We start from the raw sequence: 15,448 nt of genomic DNA on the forward strand, positions 1-15,448 counted from the left end.
TAGTTAGAATTATTGTAATATAGCGAACAGTACAGAGGACTGCTTTTAATGTCAAGTTTTCTTAGTGTAAAAGGAGAAATATAATTGATGCTAATTGTTGAGGGTTTGCGCACCAAGTGGACCTCTTAACCATGCAACAGACCACTTGCTGTCATTGAGCCCTTAACAATTTAACCTCTGTATGAAATGGGATTAAATATATATTTTTTGTAGATGTATATTTTACTCACTCTCTATTGATTCATGTCTGTCGGTTTCATATTACTTAAAAAGCATCTAAATGGCATTTACTTGATTTGGGCTATACTATATATTATACTATACTATATTGACCTCTCCCATTTGACAAATACTGTAGCAACTGATTGGACTACAGTATTCTAATGCTGATAATAAAACATTTTAATCTCAAATGCTATTTGTCATTGTCTTTTCATTGAAAAATCAAAACATTCTGGGTGTTGGAGGACTGATTCCTTTATGAATTGGGGCACATGAACCAAATTATTCATGTTTTGGACACAGACATTACCTTCACAAAAACGTTAATTGAATTTAGCAACATGTGAATGAGTTATGCAGGCTTTTAAATGACAGGCCAGTACAGTAAGAGTACAGTACTTTTTTGAACTACCGATTAGAACCCACCCAAAGAAAATTACATTAAAATAATTAAGATCATTAAAAGGTATTATTCATAGACCAAGTAATAGCCTACTTTTTCAGCCATATGTGGTGCTCTAAGGGAAATTTAGTGAAGTCATGAAATACAGAATTTTTGACAACAAGAAGTCATGCGTAAAAGTACCAAAGCCACAATACATCAGTACTGTATTAATATATGGCTGGGCTATACGCATTTTTATGTGCACAAATTACTTACAGAAAGTTATAATAGATGTCAAATAAACTGGACAAGCAAATTGCAGAAAAAGTTCAAAATTAGCCTCGAAATGTAATTTATTATAAGCATTCACCACATGTATCGCATTTTAGCCGTTGTAGAGCACAACGTTCAGTAAATGTATGCAATATTCACCTCCTGGATAAAGGTTTACGCATACTAAGGTAATTTTTGCGCATATATTTACATGACGTCACCGCGCGCGTCCTTCTGACAAACTGATTGGAAGCGGCGCACGTGTCCCGAATTAAACAATTAAACGCGTCCTCGGTGTTTTTTTCTAACGCTGTTGGCTCTTTAGACCAAACTCCGCCGACGTGCAGGTTCAAAGGAAGAGCGATGGATTGTTGTTTTAAAATGCTGCCAGCCCCGCTGCAGGTAAAGTCCGGGACCCTCACAAGCGCCTTTTTTTTCTGGGGTGTTCTGTTTTCGATTACAACATATGTGTATGAAACGTTTTGGTCTTGAATAGTTGGTGTTCAGGGTCAATCCAAACATTCCATTGACTTGTTCCTCAAATTGCTTTTCAATCCACTTTGTAAAAATAAAATTAAGCCAATTAACCTATAGACCAGGGGGGGGGGGGCATGTCACAGACCTCACCACCGTATTGTCAGGATATATAATTAAAAAAACAACTTTTTATGGCCTACAATAAGTTAGTATATATTTTAGGGAAATGTTCTAGCTGTTAATGCGGAAGAAGAATGCCCTGCAAATGCTGCTTGGCTTATTTGTCTTGCGTTTCTCCTCAGGTCTGCATGGGGATGTGTCTTCACCGAGATGTCACTGAAGAGAGTAAAAAAGCAAAACTCCAGAGCTTTAAAATAGAGCAGGAGCTTTGTGAACATGCCAAGGCTGAGGGAAATGTGAAGAAAATGCTGATGCTTGGTGGGTCAAACTACAGAAATGTCCAGTTTATGTTATCTGAAGTATATTCTGGGGCGATTTCTCTTGAATTGTGGTCAGGAGCTGCAGAGAGTGGAAAGACCACGCTGATCAAACAGATTAAGATGATCTACAGTCACGGCTTCTCCAAACAGGAACTTCTCAGTTTTAAGGTATGAGATGCTGTAAATGAAATGAGAGTTTCTGTTTTACAGCTATGAGCCCATTTGGATGTCATTCCTTCCACAGCCGGCTGCACTGGATAACCTGCTGACCTCCATGAAGTTTGTTCTCCGAGGAATGGGAATACTAAGAATAAACCTCGCCAACAAGAAGAATAAGGTGATGAGATGCGATAGCTGGAAAATACTGATTTGCTATTCATCAACTACAGTAGAAAATTCTCCTAGAAGACATGTATAAGCGATTTTTTATTTTCAGCAGTGCGCGTTGCTGGTACTTTCATACTGCTCTGCATTGTTCTGTCTGAAGAAATAAATGGATCATCAGTCTATTGCACATTACAAACCATTGGAAAAGTATAGAATTCTGCTGCTGGTTTCTCTCATTTATAGATACACGCTCGCTCCATCCTGTCCTGTACTCGGTGTATTGGAGATGATCAGGAGCTGCTTCCTTTCGTGGCTCATGCCTTCTGCGCCCTCTGGTCTGACCAAGGGGTGCGAACAGCTGCCGCCAGAGGCTTTGAATTTGACCTGAATGACTCTGCGCTTTAGTGAGTAGACCAACATGAAATTATTTTTGCGCCAAGATGCACTCAAATTGATATCCATATGGGTTGTTTCTGTGTTTTTTGGGAAATGGTTGGCTTAATTGGGACTAATCTGTTGGCATCTGCCTAAAGCTAAAGCCTAATGGTAGTGGACATTTGAAGAAAATAAAAACCCACGTACTTTCATTTTTAAAACCAAGTTTTTTGTTGTTGAATAAACATTGAATAAATGGAGTGAGTCCTCATCTCTGAGGTATAAGTTAGTAGACGATTGACTTTAATAAGTTCTCTCTTTCTATTCCTGCAGTTTTTTCGAGAACATGAGCCGAATCATCGCTCCCAAATACTGTCCCAATGAGGCCGATGTCCTGAGGGTGAGAGTGAGGACCTGTGGAATCGTTGAAACACAGTTTCAAGTAAATGAGATGATCTTTCGGTAAGATGTGATCATTTTCCAGATATTGTAATAGGACACAGGTGCATATTAAAAAATTAGAACAGCATGGAAAAGTACATTTTTCACATTTAATTAATTGAATCTTCTTCATTATTATTTTAATATTTATTACACATAAATGGAAGTATTTCATTTTTTTTTTTGGTTTAAGTTTGCAACTCATCAGTAAAATCTGGTATCTCAAAATATGTTTCAAATAATTGTACCACTGTGGGTGGCTAAAGTGGGAAGGGTGTCGTCTAGTAAATGTCTTTTTAAAAAAACCCTTGCATCAGTTGGTGTTTCCTGGGTAACGCTCTCCTGATGCATCAGGCGTGCTTCAGTCTGATTGTACGCTCGCACATCAGACTCCTGGATGTTCTTGATCACGTGTCCACTGGATCTCCACTGAAACATTTGGCAAATAGGAGGGTATTGAATTAATAAGCATTCAATAATATAATTTAGACTGCTGCGAATGGAAGTTATACACGCTTTAACATGCTTGTTGCCTTTGAAAGCTGCTTGTTGAGTCTCTGGAGACGTGGCCTCACCAACTCTTTTGAAGAATGTCCAATCAGTGATGACCTCTTGTTCTGAGCTGAGCCTGAGCATCACTCAAACATGAAATATTGATGGCTCCACTCCTCCTGATTATTCCAGGAATAATAACACTAACATTGATGTGCAGGGGGTCGTCGACTTATGACCTATGCGACTCGTGACTGGTTTTTGTTGGTTTGTTTACGAGGTGTTTTTATGATATACCAGAAAGCGGGCGAGAAAATCGAGCGTACGACCGTTTCTGCCGACTCTCACATGTCTACCGAAAGGAAATGGTCTTTTTCTCGTCCAGTATTTTTCGGATCATGACGCAGCATAATGTACTTGGGGTAATTTAACATGGGCTGACCCCCTGTATTGAAATGAAACACTGAAGCTGCACTTTACTCTGCTTGTGTACTCTGAAAGCAAACATTCCTAATGCTCCCTGCTTCCCATCCCTGTACTACGGTGGCATTTGGGGTCTGGGACGCGATAAATAGAATTCATGCAGACCAGAACTTAATAAATATTGCATTTCCTGTGACTTTGAGGTTAGAATCCCACCACTGTGTATCACTTCATGAAATTTTAAAGCGCTGGAGATTTTTACAGCGTTGTCGATATTATGCAGTCCAAAACAAAGTTATCAAATTATGTAATATTTAAATGGTATGCCAGAAAAATGCAGTTTACTGTAGGAACGGTTCTTAAAGCCATTTTTTAAACTTCTGGCACGTGACATCGTGTTGGTTGGTCAGTATGTCAGCAGGGTTAATGGAAATGTCATCTGAAAATATTTGTTGAATTAAAACATGATTGATGCAACAGTTGTACATTTTGGCAAGCATTTTTGTCAGTGATGTAGCCTTTGACTTTGTTTGGCGCCTTGGCTCAAGTCTACATCACTGGGTGTCAATTGTTGTTCTGTGAGCTGTTCTCCATTATAAATGTGCAACATTAACGTCTGTGTAAATAATCAAAGTGCCTTTTAAGCAACCCATATTGGTTTAAGATTTTATATGTTCTTTAAATCCTATATAGCAATATTCTGATTAGTATAACTGCGACCTGTCTCCCTTCTGCTGAATCCTTACTTTAAACTTGAGTTTTATCCTTTTTATAGGTGTGGTGTTGTTCCTCCAGTAACCCTGGAGCCTTCTTGCCGTCATGATTTTGTTCTCTGCAGCGCAGAAGCTACCGGTGTCAAACACCACAGTTACGGCTTATTGTTCCCTAGCTTGTTAAAACTGACACATGACAGGAGGATAAATGCTTCATTGCCTCTGAGTAGCGCAATCAAGCACACCAAGAGACGGTCTGGTCCAAATGGGAACTCATTACCTGTGTCGCAAAGACCCCTCCGTATAACTTGGTGTTGGACAATAAAAAAGGGGTTTCATTGTGTTCTTTTATTATAAAGCTGTGTTGTCTACAAACAAGACGTCTGGTCTATATGCTTAAACAAAAAGGCCTTGTTACACTTTATGGTTAGTTATTTTTTTAGTCTTGTTAATTTTCTACCTGATTTACTGTGTCAAAACTTAAGGAGAAGCTCCTTCTCTGAACAGTTTTAAGCAGCTGATTGATGAATTGAAGTCTGAACAGATTTTGCTTGGCTGACAGGCTGTTTGACGTCGGAGGCCAGCGGAGTGAGAGGAGGAAGTGGCTCGGCTGCTTCGACTGCGTTCAGGCTGTGCTGTTTGTGGCGGCCCTCGGCAGCTATGACGTGGTCCCGATGGAGGCGCCTTCAGTGGTATGTGAAACTGTCTAATTTGGTTTCTTGGCTGAATTTCAATACATTTTTGACAAGTACATCTAAAAGCCATTTGTTTCATATTCAATTACAGAATCGACTGCAGGAAAGCCTTAAACTTTTTACATCCATCTGCACCAACAAAATCTTCATGGCAGCCACGCTGGTAAGTTCATTCGCTCCTTTTTTTTAGAAACGACATTTCCACTAGTAGCGCTTTGGAGACTTGTTTCTCTGCACCCTTCTTGCCTGCTTGAAATTCAGGCTGTCTGCTTTTGTCTTGTGTAAGAGTGGCTGGAGCACTTTTTATGATCAGTCAGGACACAAATGATGATAATTACATCCGAGAAACGTAATTGGCTCAGTCTGAGTTATAGATTATTACCTTTCTAGCAGGGTCTCATCTTTCAGTTTTCATTTATTTTGTATTTCATTTTATAGACAGAAGAGTTGGATTCCTTAAAGCCAGACTAGTTTCTGAACTTAAATTAGTGATGTTAATGCATTGATGGCAAGACCCTGAGGAGTAAGCCCACTAATGGAGGCCATAATCAGTTTCATAAAGGTTGATGGGAGCATTACATGACTGCACCACAAGGTATTTCATGTACTTTTTAGAAATATTCATTTTCTGCAGAGCCCTAACCCTAACCCAAATTGCACCAGGAAGCCATAAGCAGACTTTCTGTTTTTAGATGCTCCATTACTGACTCAACCTCGACACTCTGACTCGCCGTCTGTCTTCCACAGATTCTGCTCATGAACAAAACCGACCTTTTCCGGGACAAGATCCTACACTCTGGAAGACACTTGAGATTTTACCTTCCTACCTATAAAGGCACGTTGGTGAACAATGATTTGCAGTAGATTTCAGAGTAATTTCATCTTGATTAATAATTGCATCTGCTTAAATGTTAGTGCTCTTGAGAAAGTGAGTGCTCTTGAAACTCCAGAGTAGACGGCTCTCTGCTTGGAGGTTTTTGAAATTCCCCAGACATTGCTTTTTCCATGCAGTCCCACAGGGAAATCAGAATTCCTTCCGGCTAGACTCTAGAGACTCAGTTTTCACAGTCTGTTTGTGTTTGTCTCATTCTGCTTACCGGTACATATTTCAGACTCGTTTTAGAGCATCTGAGAACTCTGTCGTGTATGTGGTTCTAGTCTGACAAGGAACAGACGTACATATTCTCAAAGGAATCCTGTGTCTTGTTCTAAGCATTTTTCATCAGTGAATCAGAATGGAATTCCTTCATCTCCATGCAGGAGCTGATGCTGACGTGGACGCTGCAGCCCGCCACATTGCGGCCGTGTTTTCAGCATGTAACCGACTTGACAGGCTTGTGTATCACCACTTCACCACCGCCACAGACACCGCTAACACACAGGTGGTGCTCGATATGGTCATAGATCGGATTACTCAGAAGAACCTAGCAGCAGTCCAGCTCCTGTGAAATACTCCGGAAGTGTGTGGAGTCGTCGGGACTGGAATATTTATTACTGCTTTTAACCGTCTTATTTGAGAAGCTGACCGGATTGATTTAAGGTTATTTAAGTTGGAATTTTCTGTTTTAAATATTTTCAATGTTTTAATAAAATATTAACTAGCACGCCTAGTTATTTTACTTTGTATAATAGTTTTCATGTTGGATTACAGCAAAGGTCAACATCTTATAAATTTAATTATATTTTGTCTTTATTCCAACAGCTGAGGGGAAAACATCTAGACTCCAACGTTGCCCTTTGTAGGTTATTTTGATTAATATTAAAATTATAGAACTGAATTATTTGTACAAACACAGCAAGAACTTTCCTCATCTCAGGTGTAGATTTAAGAAAAGAGTGCCTCACACATTTTCATTGCGTTTAGTAGTTTGGTGGGCTGCAATAAATCATTTATTGATGAAAGCTCAGCTCAGACTTGTACATTAATCGAGCATCGATCTTAAGGACAAGCGATCATAAAATGAAACTGGTGAAAAGATGAATGAGAAATATCATATTCCTCCTCGTTAAACTCTGCTTCATACAGTTTTTGAAAGTGACCCCTTCATCCTGGCTGTCTGCTGAGTCGCTCAGTCTCCTGCACAGTGCGACGGATCCAAAGTGAGCAAGACCTCTGCTTTACACTTGAATGAACTCTTGAGTTCCTGGAAGAGCTCGCAGCTCTGCAGGTTCGGTGTGATGTCTTTAAAACAGACAGGCTGTGTGGAGAGAAGGAGACAAATGATGCGGTTACATCAGAACATGTTCAAACACCCATCTCTGCAGAGAAGTGCGCTAATGAGACCCGTAAAGACCATCGCGCATCGTTAATCTGGTGCGTCAGGACGTGAAATGGAATAGAAAAGGATTCGAGGGTTATGTATTCTACTTCATAAGTATTCTGGATTACATATTGAACGTTAACCAGCTAGCCTCGAATAAAGAGAGTAAACATTTAACTCTTGTTTGGGACATGAAAAGCCTCCAGCCTATCTTTTTTTTTTGTTTGACATGTTCACTCTCATTTTTATGAAACCCCTTCGAATGATATACAACCAGCAGGTTACGCGTAACGTGGATGAAACGCTTGTGCGCCGTGCGTAATGCCCCATCCAACTCACAATTACCTAAAAATGACCACTGACCATTGTTTTAAAGATGAAACTCTGCGGAGTTGATTCTGAGATCACGTTGTTCGCGGACTCTTCGCTCTCTGACGGGTCCTGTTCGGCCTCCCTGACGTACGGCGACCTCCGGATACCGGACAGCAGCCCGGACGCCCTGCCCACCGAGTAGTAGTTCGGACCGGCTATCTGCTTGTACCACGCCGCCGTCGGACTGCAAGTGACCAGGGCGACGACCACGAGTTTAAAGAGCATCTCCATGTCGAGCACAGAGGCTGGGTCTCCGTCCTCACTTATAGAGACCCGTCATCATCCTCGCTATTTCGTCAGTGGACGAGGAGAGAAATCCACGCCTCCGGTCTAGTTCTTGAATATTCGGTTCGATACATTGACTGTAAATTGATGGCTTTTTTACATTATGGTTGTGTAGTCAGGTTAGTGACAAAATTAAATAAATAGAAGTATCAGTGAACTTTAAAATATTTGTAAAGCTTGGGATAAAAAAAAAAATTAATTACACAAGACGAGGATAATAAAAAAAAAACATTGATGGTTGATGCGCATATGCAGTAAAATATATCTGGATCCACGTGATCTAAATGTTTTGCTGTTATAAATACAGAAAATACAAATTATATGGCTGAATGGATTAAAGGCGAGTTGGGATTTGGTGTCTTATCTTAATCCTCTTCAAGCAGTTCTTTAAAGATGAGATTTATAATTATGACAAAGTATGGAAAAAAGTTAACATACCTTACCAATAAAATGTATGACTGCATGCCCAAACACTCCCTAATGACGAATGTGAAATCTTGGCATTAAAGCATATCCTGAATTAGAAAAAAGACACTGTCCAGGGAATGAATGTTTTACGGATTTTAATGCTGTTGTAATGATTCTGCTGACTGAGCATTCAGAAACTTCACCAGTGTGGATTGTGCTATTCTGTTCTAAATGTAGTGTTCTAAGAAAGGTCTGTCGACAACCAACATGAATGTCAGGCAGTCGAACATTACCCAGCATTCACCTTGAAATAGTCTGATCAGAGATGTATTATTTTTACATGACATTTTGTTTTCATGACTACAAAGCAAAAACACAAGTGTGTGTAGAAGTGAACACTGTTTTTCTCACAAGTCTTTATTCTTGTAGTACAGGGTCCCCTATTAGGGAGGTGGTCATATAGAAGCTTATTTCTGCCCTCTGCTGACAATTTGATGGCAAAGCATCGTGATCATCTTTTCAATCAACTTTTTACATGCATGTTACTCATGACAGATTTTAATCTGAATGTTCAGCCTTTTTAATTGTTTTATTGTCTTGAAGGTGTTTTTATTTTATTTTTTATTTTACAGATATTGACTCTTGTCTGACATTATTTAATTGAAAGGAGTATTTACATCGATAAGATGAAATTATTGTCAAACTTTTTCGAAAGAAAAGGTCTATTAAATGTTGGAGTGTTGATGTGTTTTATTTGTGTGGCACCATAAAGAAACTTATATTGACTGTTATTACAACTCAGAAAAGTGATCAAAAATCGAAGTAAAATGGATAGTTCGACCTTGTCTTTTTCACAAACTTGAACTAAACTATTGTCCCTTTGGAGGAGGGGCACTCATTTGCATGTAACACTATCCCAGATCCTGAGTGCGTTGCGACGCTGCGACGATAGAGGTGTTTATTTCTCACTCGATCCTCCTGACGATTTATTTTGTTACGAAGACGTTTTAAGGTACGTTAAATACGCTAACTACATATTTTCCATGTTTGTTGTTTGTTGCCATGTCTGAATGAGCAAGACGGAGAGGTGTTGATTGCCATTTTTTATTTTGTGATATTTTCTTCACAACATTTGGATAAAAACGCGCAATCAGATTTAGAGAAGTGAGTCATTGTATCGATTGTGTAAATGAATCCTCACAATTTATCATCAATTGTTAAAAAAATTTCATCTTAAACTCCAATTATCGGTTATACCTGAGTTATCCAGCGGAAAAATGAAAAATGGTGAATCCGGTGAATCCTTCTCTACAAGTCTCCACGGGAGTTTCCTCTTCCTGGTGGATTTCCTCAGCATTCTCTTTCCAGTATTTACACAATTATTTACATTAAAATCTATAACAATTCTGCATTTGCATGTAGGGATGAATATTTTTCGCATATACTGTTTATTGTGTGTGCGTCGCGCATGTGTGTGTACTGCAGCTCTATTGTTAGTAAGAAATATTCAATGCAGCGTCTTACTTATGTGCTGCACTTAAACTCCCGCCCACTAGAGGGCAGCGCACCACCGCAGAGCCTTGCAACACTCCTGAGTAAGAATAACATCTCGTGAGACTTGTCCCTGGGTGGCTTCTTCGTATTACAATCTCGCGGGAGTTTAGAGTACAGCAGAATTCAACATGGCGGAAAGGGAATTGCGAGATGCTTCAAAACGCATTTCTAAATCGGAAACCTGGGTACACTTTGGTTTTTATAGCAAAGACGGAGGCAAGGATTATGATAAAGAGTCACGCTACATGTAAACACTGCAATGCGAACATAAAATACTGCAGAAACACCACAAACTGCAATCTGTTTGTTAAATACTGTTGCTTCCTGTTCTGACAATGCAGATATGTACATTTGAAAAATCGTTTTCCACTGTTGCTGAACTATGTCATGTAAAGTAGACTTTGTATAATAAAAACATTCTTATGCGTTAAAAGCACTAAAAATAAGGATTTCTAGGCCATTGGTTTAGCTTCGATCAGGTGACCAGGAAGTGTCAACCAGACGGCTTTGTTACGTCCAATTCATCTAAAATAACTAATTTTCCCAGCGATTGTGAGACGTTTTCTTTACTGTCTTGTGTTTACATTTATTCACGTGACCCAGATCGCCTCCGGGCTGTGACTCGGTTCTTTAGACCGTCAGTGAGAAGTGCAGGGCGGCGGATGACACCCCTGCCTCGGACCCTATTCAGGTTATCGCTTCTCGGCCTTTTGGCTAAGATCAAGTGTAGTATCTGTTCTTATCAGTTTAATATCTGATACGTCCCCTACCCGGGGACCATATATTAAATTGATTTTTGGAACAGGGAGATGGAATAGGGGCTTGCTCCGTCCACTCCACGCATCGACCTGGTATTGCAGTACCTCCAGGAACGGTGCACCCCCCTAAAGATGTACAAAAATAAAATATCGTGCAGGACGAGTTGAGTTATATGAGCTTCACTTTCGATTTCTTGATAGCGACGTTTTGCGGTTCATTATAAAAGTCTAATGTGTACCGCGTCGATAACGGTGGCCTTGAGGCTCTGGGCTGAAGTGAAAACGGGAAGAGACCAGGAAAACACGTTCACAAGCAAATGTGATTGGCTAAGCCGTGCTCTCAAAGATCCGATCATTATAAAGAGGAATCACTCTCGTCTTGAAAAACGTTATCTCATAATCTGTCCTGTAAATCTGCAAACTCGTGTAATTATTTTCTATTTTATACTCTGCTCGTTAGATCACAACGAACACGAGTTATATTGTTGTTATATTGTTTACACGATGTGTAAATTATATATATATATAAAAAATATTTATGAATAACCTTTTTCGGTCTAACGCCGAGTGAGCCCTCCTCTTTTTTTCCTCCTCTTCGTCATTGGCTGTGTCGCGCCGGCATGACTCCCAACCCAAGGAAACAGTTTGTTCCGGGCTTCCGTTTTCTTGCGCAGCCGCTGATATTTCGTGGTCACGAAGGCTCAGGTTGTAAAATTGAAACTGAAAGTATCCGGTTACAAGAAGATTTTTTTTCTCGACTGAATTAAACGCGTTTGTCCATTTGCAGGGAAGTCTGATGATGAGGTGTCCAGGTTGCAGCCACCGTGTTTCGGAGAGGACAGCCAAGTTCTGCAGTCAGTGTGGCCTGAAGCTGTCTGTCCAACCTGCAAACACACAAGGTTGGTGGAATATTTTAGACATTTATTTGAATATTTCAACTCATTCGACGTGAGAAATGTCTGTTGTCCACAGCTAGCTGTGTGTCAGAGTCACTTAAACTGATCAGCTGTCATGTTCCAGGTTTACGAGTTGGAATTGGTTCTAAAGAAGAAAAAGCAGCTGCGAGAGCCAAGAAATTCTTTCTCGTCAATTGCAAATGTTGGCGTGGGGTTACTTCCGTGTGTGGAACTACCCAGTTTGCGTTTTGTTTATTTGTTTTACTGATTATTTAGTAGCTCCAAAGTGGGTCAAGAAAAGGAACAATTCCTTAAAAATAATGAAAAGTATGATCATTTTTTTCCAAAAACCCTTCAAATTCAAATAAATCCTAAATTATAGTCCTGCGTTCTTATCTTCTTTTGCTTACCTCGTCACATATTATCTCTGCTTCATTTATTGTTAGACATTAGACACTGGGAATAAAACGAGTACTCGCTTTACACGTATAAAGCTATGAAGAGCGCAGGGCAGAAATACAGCTTCAAGCCATGTGATAAAACGTCACACGTTCTGTTGTCAGCAGATAAATGTAAGAACAAAAAACCGGCCGAGATATCTGCAGGGGCAACATCGCTGGCCTCTCCATATTATGATTCAATAATTTGAAAATTGCTTTCACTATATACTTTGGCAATTTAGTTTGAATTATTATTTGTTCTTAATTGTCACAGTGGGGGGTTTTGTACATGGAATTAAATTTTCATAAATGTGTATCTTTAATCCAGATACAAATGATCAGCCCAAACCCATGGTGTCTGACTCTGAGAGTACTCCTGAGAAATCAGAGGCGTCGAGTAAATCTGCCAAACAACTGGGTGATATCGGCATCAGAAACCAAAAGAAAAAGGTGAGTGTAACGGTCGCTGTGCTGCCTGACATTGTAAACCTCTTGAAGGCTCAATTCTCAAGCAAACATTTCAGTTTGGGTGACTTTAAAACATTTCATTTGTGACTGCATGCTAGTTGTGCTAGTGCTAGTAATAGTGGTGCACTATTTTTGTCATGTACAATTTTTTTTTGAGTTGTGTTTGTGAAAAATCAGCAGCTACCAAGATGAAATTGATACACACACACATGTGCAACGCAGTACAAAATACCTTCATTATATTTTAATTTCCCACATTGCCCAAAGTGAGGAGGATATAGCAATGGATTTCATTATTATAGTATACCTGCCAATAATACAAAGAATAATCTCCCTCTGTTTGGATTAAACAAATACAGAATAATCATATTAGCAGTCAAACCATGTGGACCTCTGATCCTTTATATTCTGGTCTTCATAGAAAAAGAAGAGGAAGAAAAACAAAAAGAAGAAAGATGGCAGCTCATCAGACAAAGAACAGAGTCAGTCTGATCTGTCATATGCTTCCTTGGGTAACACCCAGAACCAGAAGAAAAAGCCAGAGAGAGAGTGCTCCGACAGTGAACCCTCAGACAATGCAATGGAGGAATCACTGGACTCACCCCAAGACCCGCTGTCCCCTCTAGACAGCCAGCCCAGTTCCTCAACAGCTAAAGCTTCTGGTGTACCGTGTGAAGACACGCACGTCTTTCAGAGTGGAAAGGCTGCTGCTACCTCAGAGGAGAGAGGCGCCAAGGAAGCGCCAGGTAGCGCTGATGAGGGTGAAAACGCATCAAAATCAATTCAGGATCAGGCACTTCAGAATGAACTGACTGACAGCAGGAGCAAAACCTCTCAGGCAGGGTCACATGAGGGGGCAATGGTCCCAAATCCTGAGGACCAAAAGACTGATAGGAACAACTCGAATAACAAGATTGACGCGGCCGCCACAAAACAGCCTGCACAAGACCAGAATGACAACACTGAGGAAAATTTGAAATGGAATGAACAACACAAGCGGAGGAGAAATAATCAGCAGAATCAGAAAAACAAGCCCCGCCTTGCAACTGAGCAATGGATGGAGCGTTCCTCTGAAACGTCAGCAAAGGTAACGGTGACTACAATCCAATGACATGTAACTTTAATCACAGAACAACTTGTTGTTGTTGTTTTTTATGGAAAAAAACTTATTTCACAAGTTCAAATGTAATGGTGCTCGGACAGGCTGACAGCACGGGCGGCGGTGTGCAACCAGAGGGGGCAGCAGAGTCACCGGAGGTTCAAGAACAAAAGCCAAAGAAAGACGAAGCGACGACTGCCGTGAAGCGAGCTGCTAAAACGGAGCCAAATGTGAACAGAGCAGAAAAAACCAAACAGAAGGGAAAGAATCAGCAGGGCAGGAAGCAGAATCCGTCTCCTTCGACTGAACCTGAGACGGTTGTTGGGCCCCAAACACCACCAAAGGTAATGCTTTATGACAGGCGTGAAATATAGGCGTGTGTTGTTTCCTTTGAGGAAGTAGGGATTTAACGTCGCACATTTTAATGGCTTTTCTGTAGTCTGATGGCGCAGGCACCAGCGAGGACCAAAGCGGGACAGTGGAGGCCGTGGAGCGACCGACGTGTGGGAATGAGGAGGACTCCACAGCAGCACAAACCTCCGACCCTGAGAACGGTGGTGAATCCAGCCCCCCAGCTGCCCTGCCTGCTAAGAGGTGATGAAGCCTGCTCGGATGCTGGTTTAGGGCTTTGTTCACACGTTGGCGTGCGTATACTAGTACCGTAAATATATTAAAGTTTCTATGTCTCTGTTTGTTTTTGGCGCTTTAGGCTGGCGAGGAACAAGACTATCGCAGCATCTGATCGACTCACCATTTACTTCCATGCAGTTCTGTCAAAGGATTTCAAATTTGATTCCAAAGATGATCAGATCTTCATCAGAGCCGGTTCCCCCATTGGGAATTGGGACGAAAATATAGTTGAGCTATTCCCTGAAAGGTATTTTTAATTATTACCTCCGCCGAGGAGGTTATGTTTTCTCCGGCATTGGTTTGTTTGTTCGTCTGTCTGTCTTAACGTTTAGTAAGATGACTATAAAAGTTCTGGACAGATCTGGAGGACATTTTCAGGACATGTTGGGAATGGTACCAGAAACAGATGATTACATTTTGCTGATTTGCTTTTCTAGTTATTTTCTTATCTTTATCTTTTTATTTCTTATATGTTCAGATGGTGTTTCAAATAATCAACAAAATGATTTCTACCAACATAATCCTGCAAAATCTAGTTAAGATTTAGCAAGAAGAGGCAGTTTTAACTAGGGATGATCCGATCACGTGCTTGAAAGAAAGAAAGAAAGCTTTTTATTTATGTCCTTGTTACACTGCAAGCACACAACAAACAACGGATTTACACCCTAGTCCAGCGGGCCCCTTGAAGCAACCGCACACGTGCAGGGGCGTGTGCCTTGCTCAAGGGCACCATGGCAGTGCTCTGGAGGTAGACTGGCCCCTCTCCAGCCACCAGTCCACACTCCACATTTTGTCTGGGCTGGGACTCGGACCGCTTCCCAGCCCGAGACCCAACCCTCTGAGCCACTGAATCGATTGGAATCGGACATTTCCTCCCGATCAGGACTCAGATATATATGGAATTATTGATAGTTACTTGATAAAACCTGATCGGGACATCCCTAGTTTTAACTGTGCAATTTTTTAGATGTGAGGAAAAAAAGTTAAACACAAAATAATTGGCGTTAAATTACG

General features: G+C 40.6%; 3 protein-coding genes and 1 non-coding gene across 4 annotated transcripts in view; 3 read left to right on the forward strand and 1 right to left on the reverse strand.

The window, feature by feature from the left end:
• Positions 1-1,243: 1,243 nt before the first annotated feature.
• Positions 1,244-6,786, forward strand: LOC137906040 (guanine nucleotide-binding protein G(o) subunit alpha-like). The gene is made up of 10 exons (XM_068750332.1): positions 1,244-1,282; positions 1,660-1,795; positions 1,874-1,965; positions 2,042-2,134; positions 2,368-2,528; positions 2,833-2,961; positions 5,131-5,260; positions 5,355-5,426; positions 6,011-6,098; positions 6,524-6,786. Exons 1-10 carry the CDS (start codon positions 1,244-1,246, stop codon positions 6,709-6,711), a joined length of 1,128 nt encoding a protein of 375 aa, XP_068606433.1. The 3' UTR covers positions 6,712-6,786.
• A 546-nt stretch (positions 6,787-7,332) lies between these two features.
• LOC137906018 (neuropeptide B-like) lies at positions 7,333-8,127 on the reverse strand. Its single transcript, XM_068750309.1, has 2 exons — positions 7,888-8,127; positions 7,333-7,461 (listed from the first exon to the last, which is right to left on the reverse strand). Exons 1-2 carry the CDS (start codon positions 8,125-8,127, stop codon positions 7,333-7,335), a joined length of 369 nt encoding a protein of 122 aa, XP_068606410.1.
• Positions 8,128-10,837: 2,710 nt separating this feature from the next.
• LOC137906188 (U2 spliceosomal RNA) lies at positions 10,838-11,028 on the forward strand. The gene has a single exon (XR_011105878.1). It is a non-coding gene; the product is annotated as a U2 spliceosomal RNA (small nuclear RNA).
• Positions 11,029-11,700: 672 nt separating this feature from the next.
• rnf213a (ring finger protein 213a) overlaps positions 11,701-15,448 on the forward strand; it is a 31,629-nt gene continuing 27,881 nt past the window's right edge. The window contains exons 1-6 of the mRNA XM_068749830.1: positions 11,701-11,800; positions 12,566-12,687; positions 13,127-13,792; positions 13,909-14,148; positions 14,244-14,398; positions 14,514-14,681. Of these exons, the coding sequence (XP_068605931.1) occupies positions 11,701-11,800; positions 12,566-12,687; positions 13,127-13,792; positions 13,909-14,148; positions 14,244-14,398; positions 14,514-14,681 (1,451 nt within the window). The remainder of the gene's footprint in view (positions 11,801-12,565; positions 12,688-13,126; positions 13,793-13,908; positions 14,149-14,243; positions 14,399-14,513; positions 14,682-15,448) is intronic.

Source organism: Brachionichthys hirsutus, chromosome 16 (assembly GCF_040956055.1).
Source record: "Brachionichthys hirsutus isolate HB-005 chromosome 16, CSIRO-AGI_Bhir_v1, whole genome shotgun sequence".
In the NCBI taxonomy this organism is placed as follows: domain Eukaryota; kingdom Metazoa; phylum Chordata; class Actinopteri; order Lophiiformes; family Brachionichthyidae; genus Brachionichthys; species Brachionichthys hirsutus.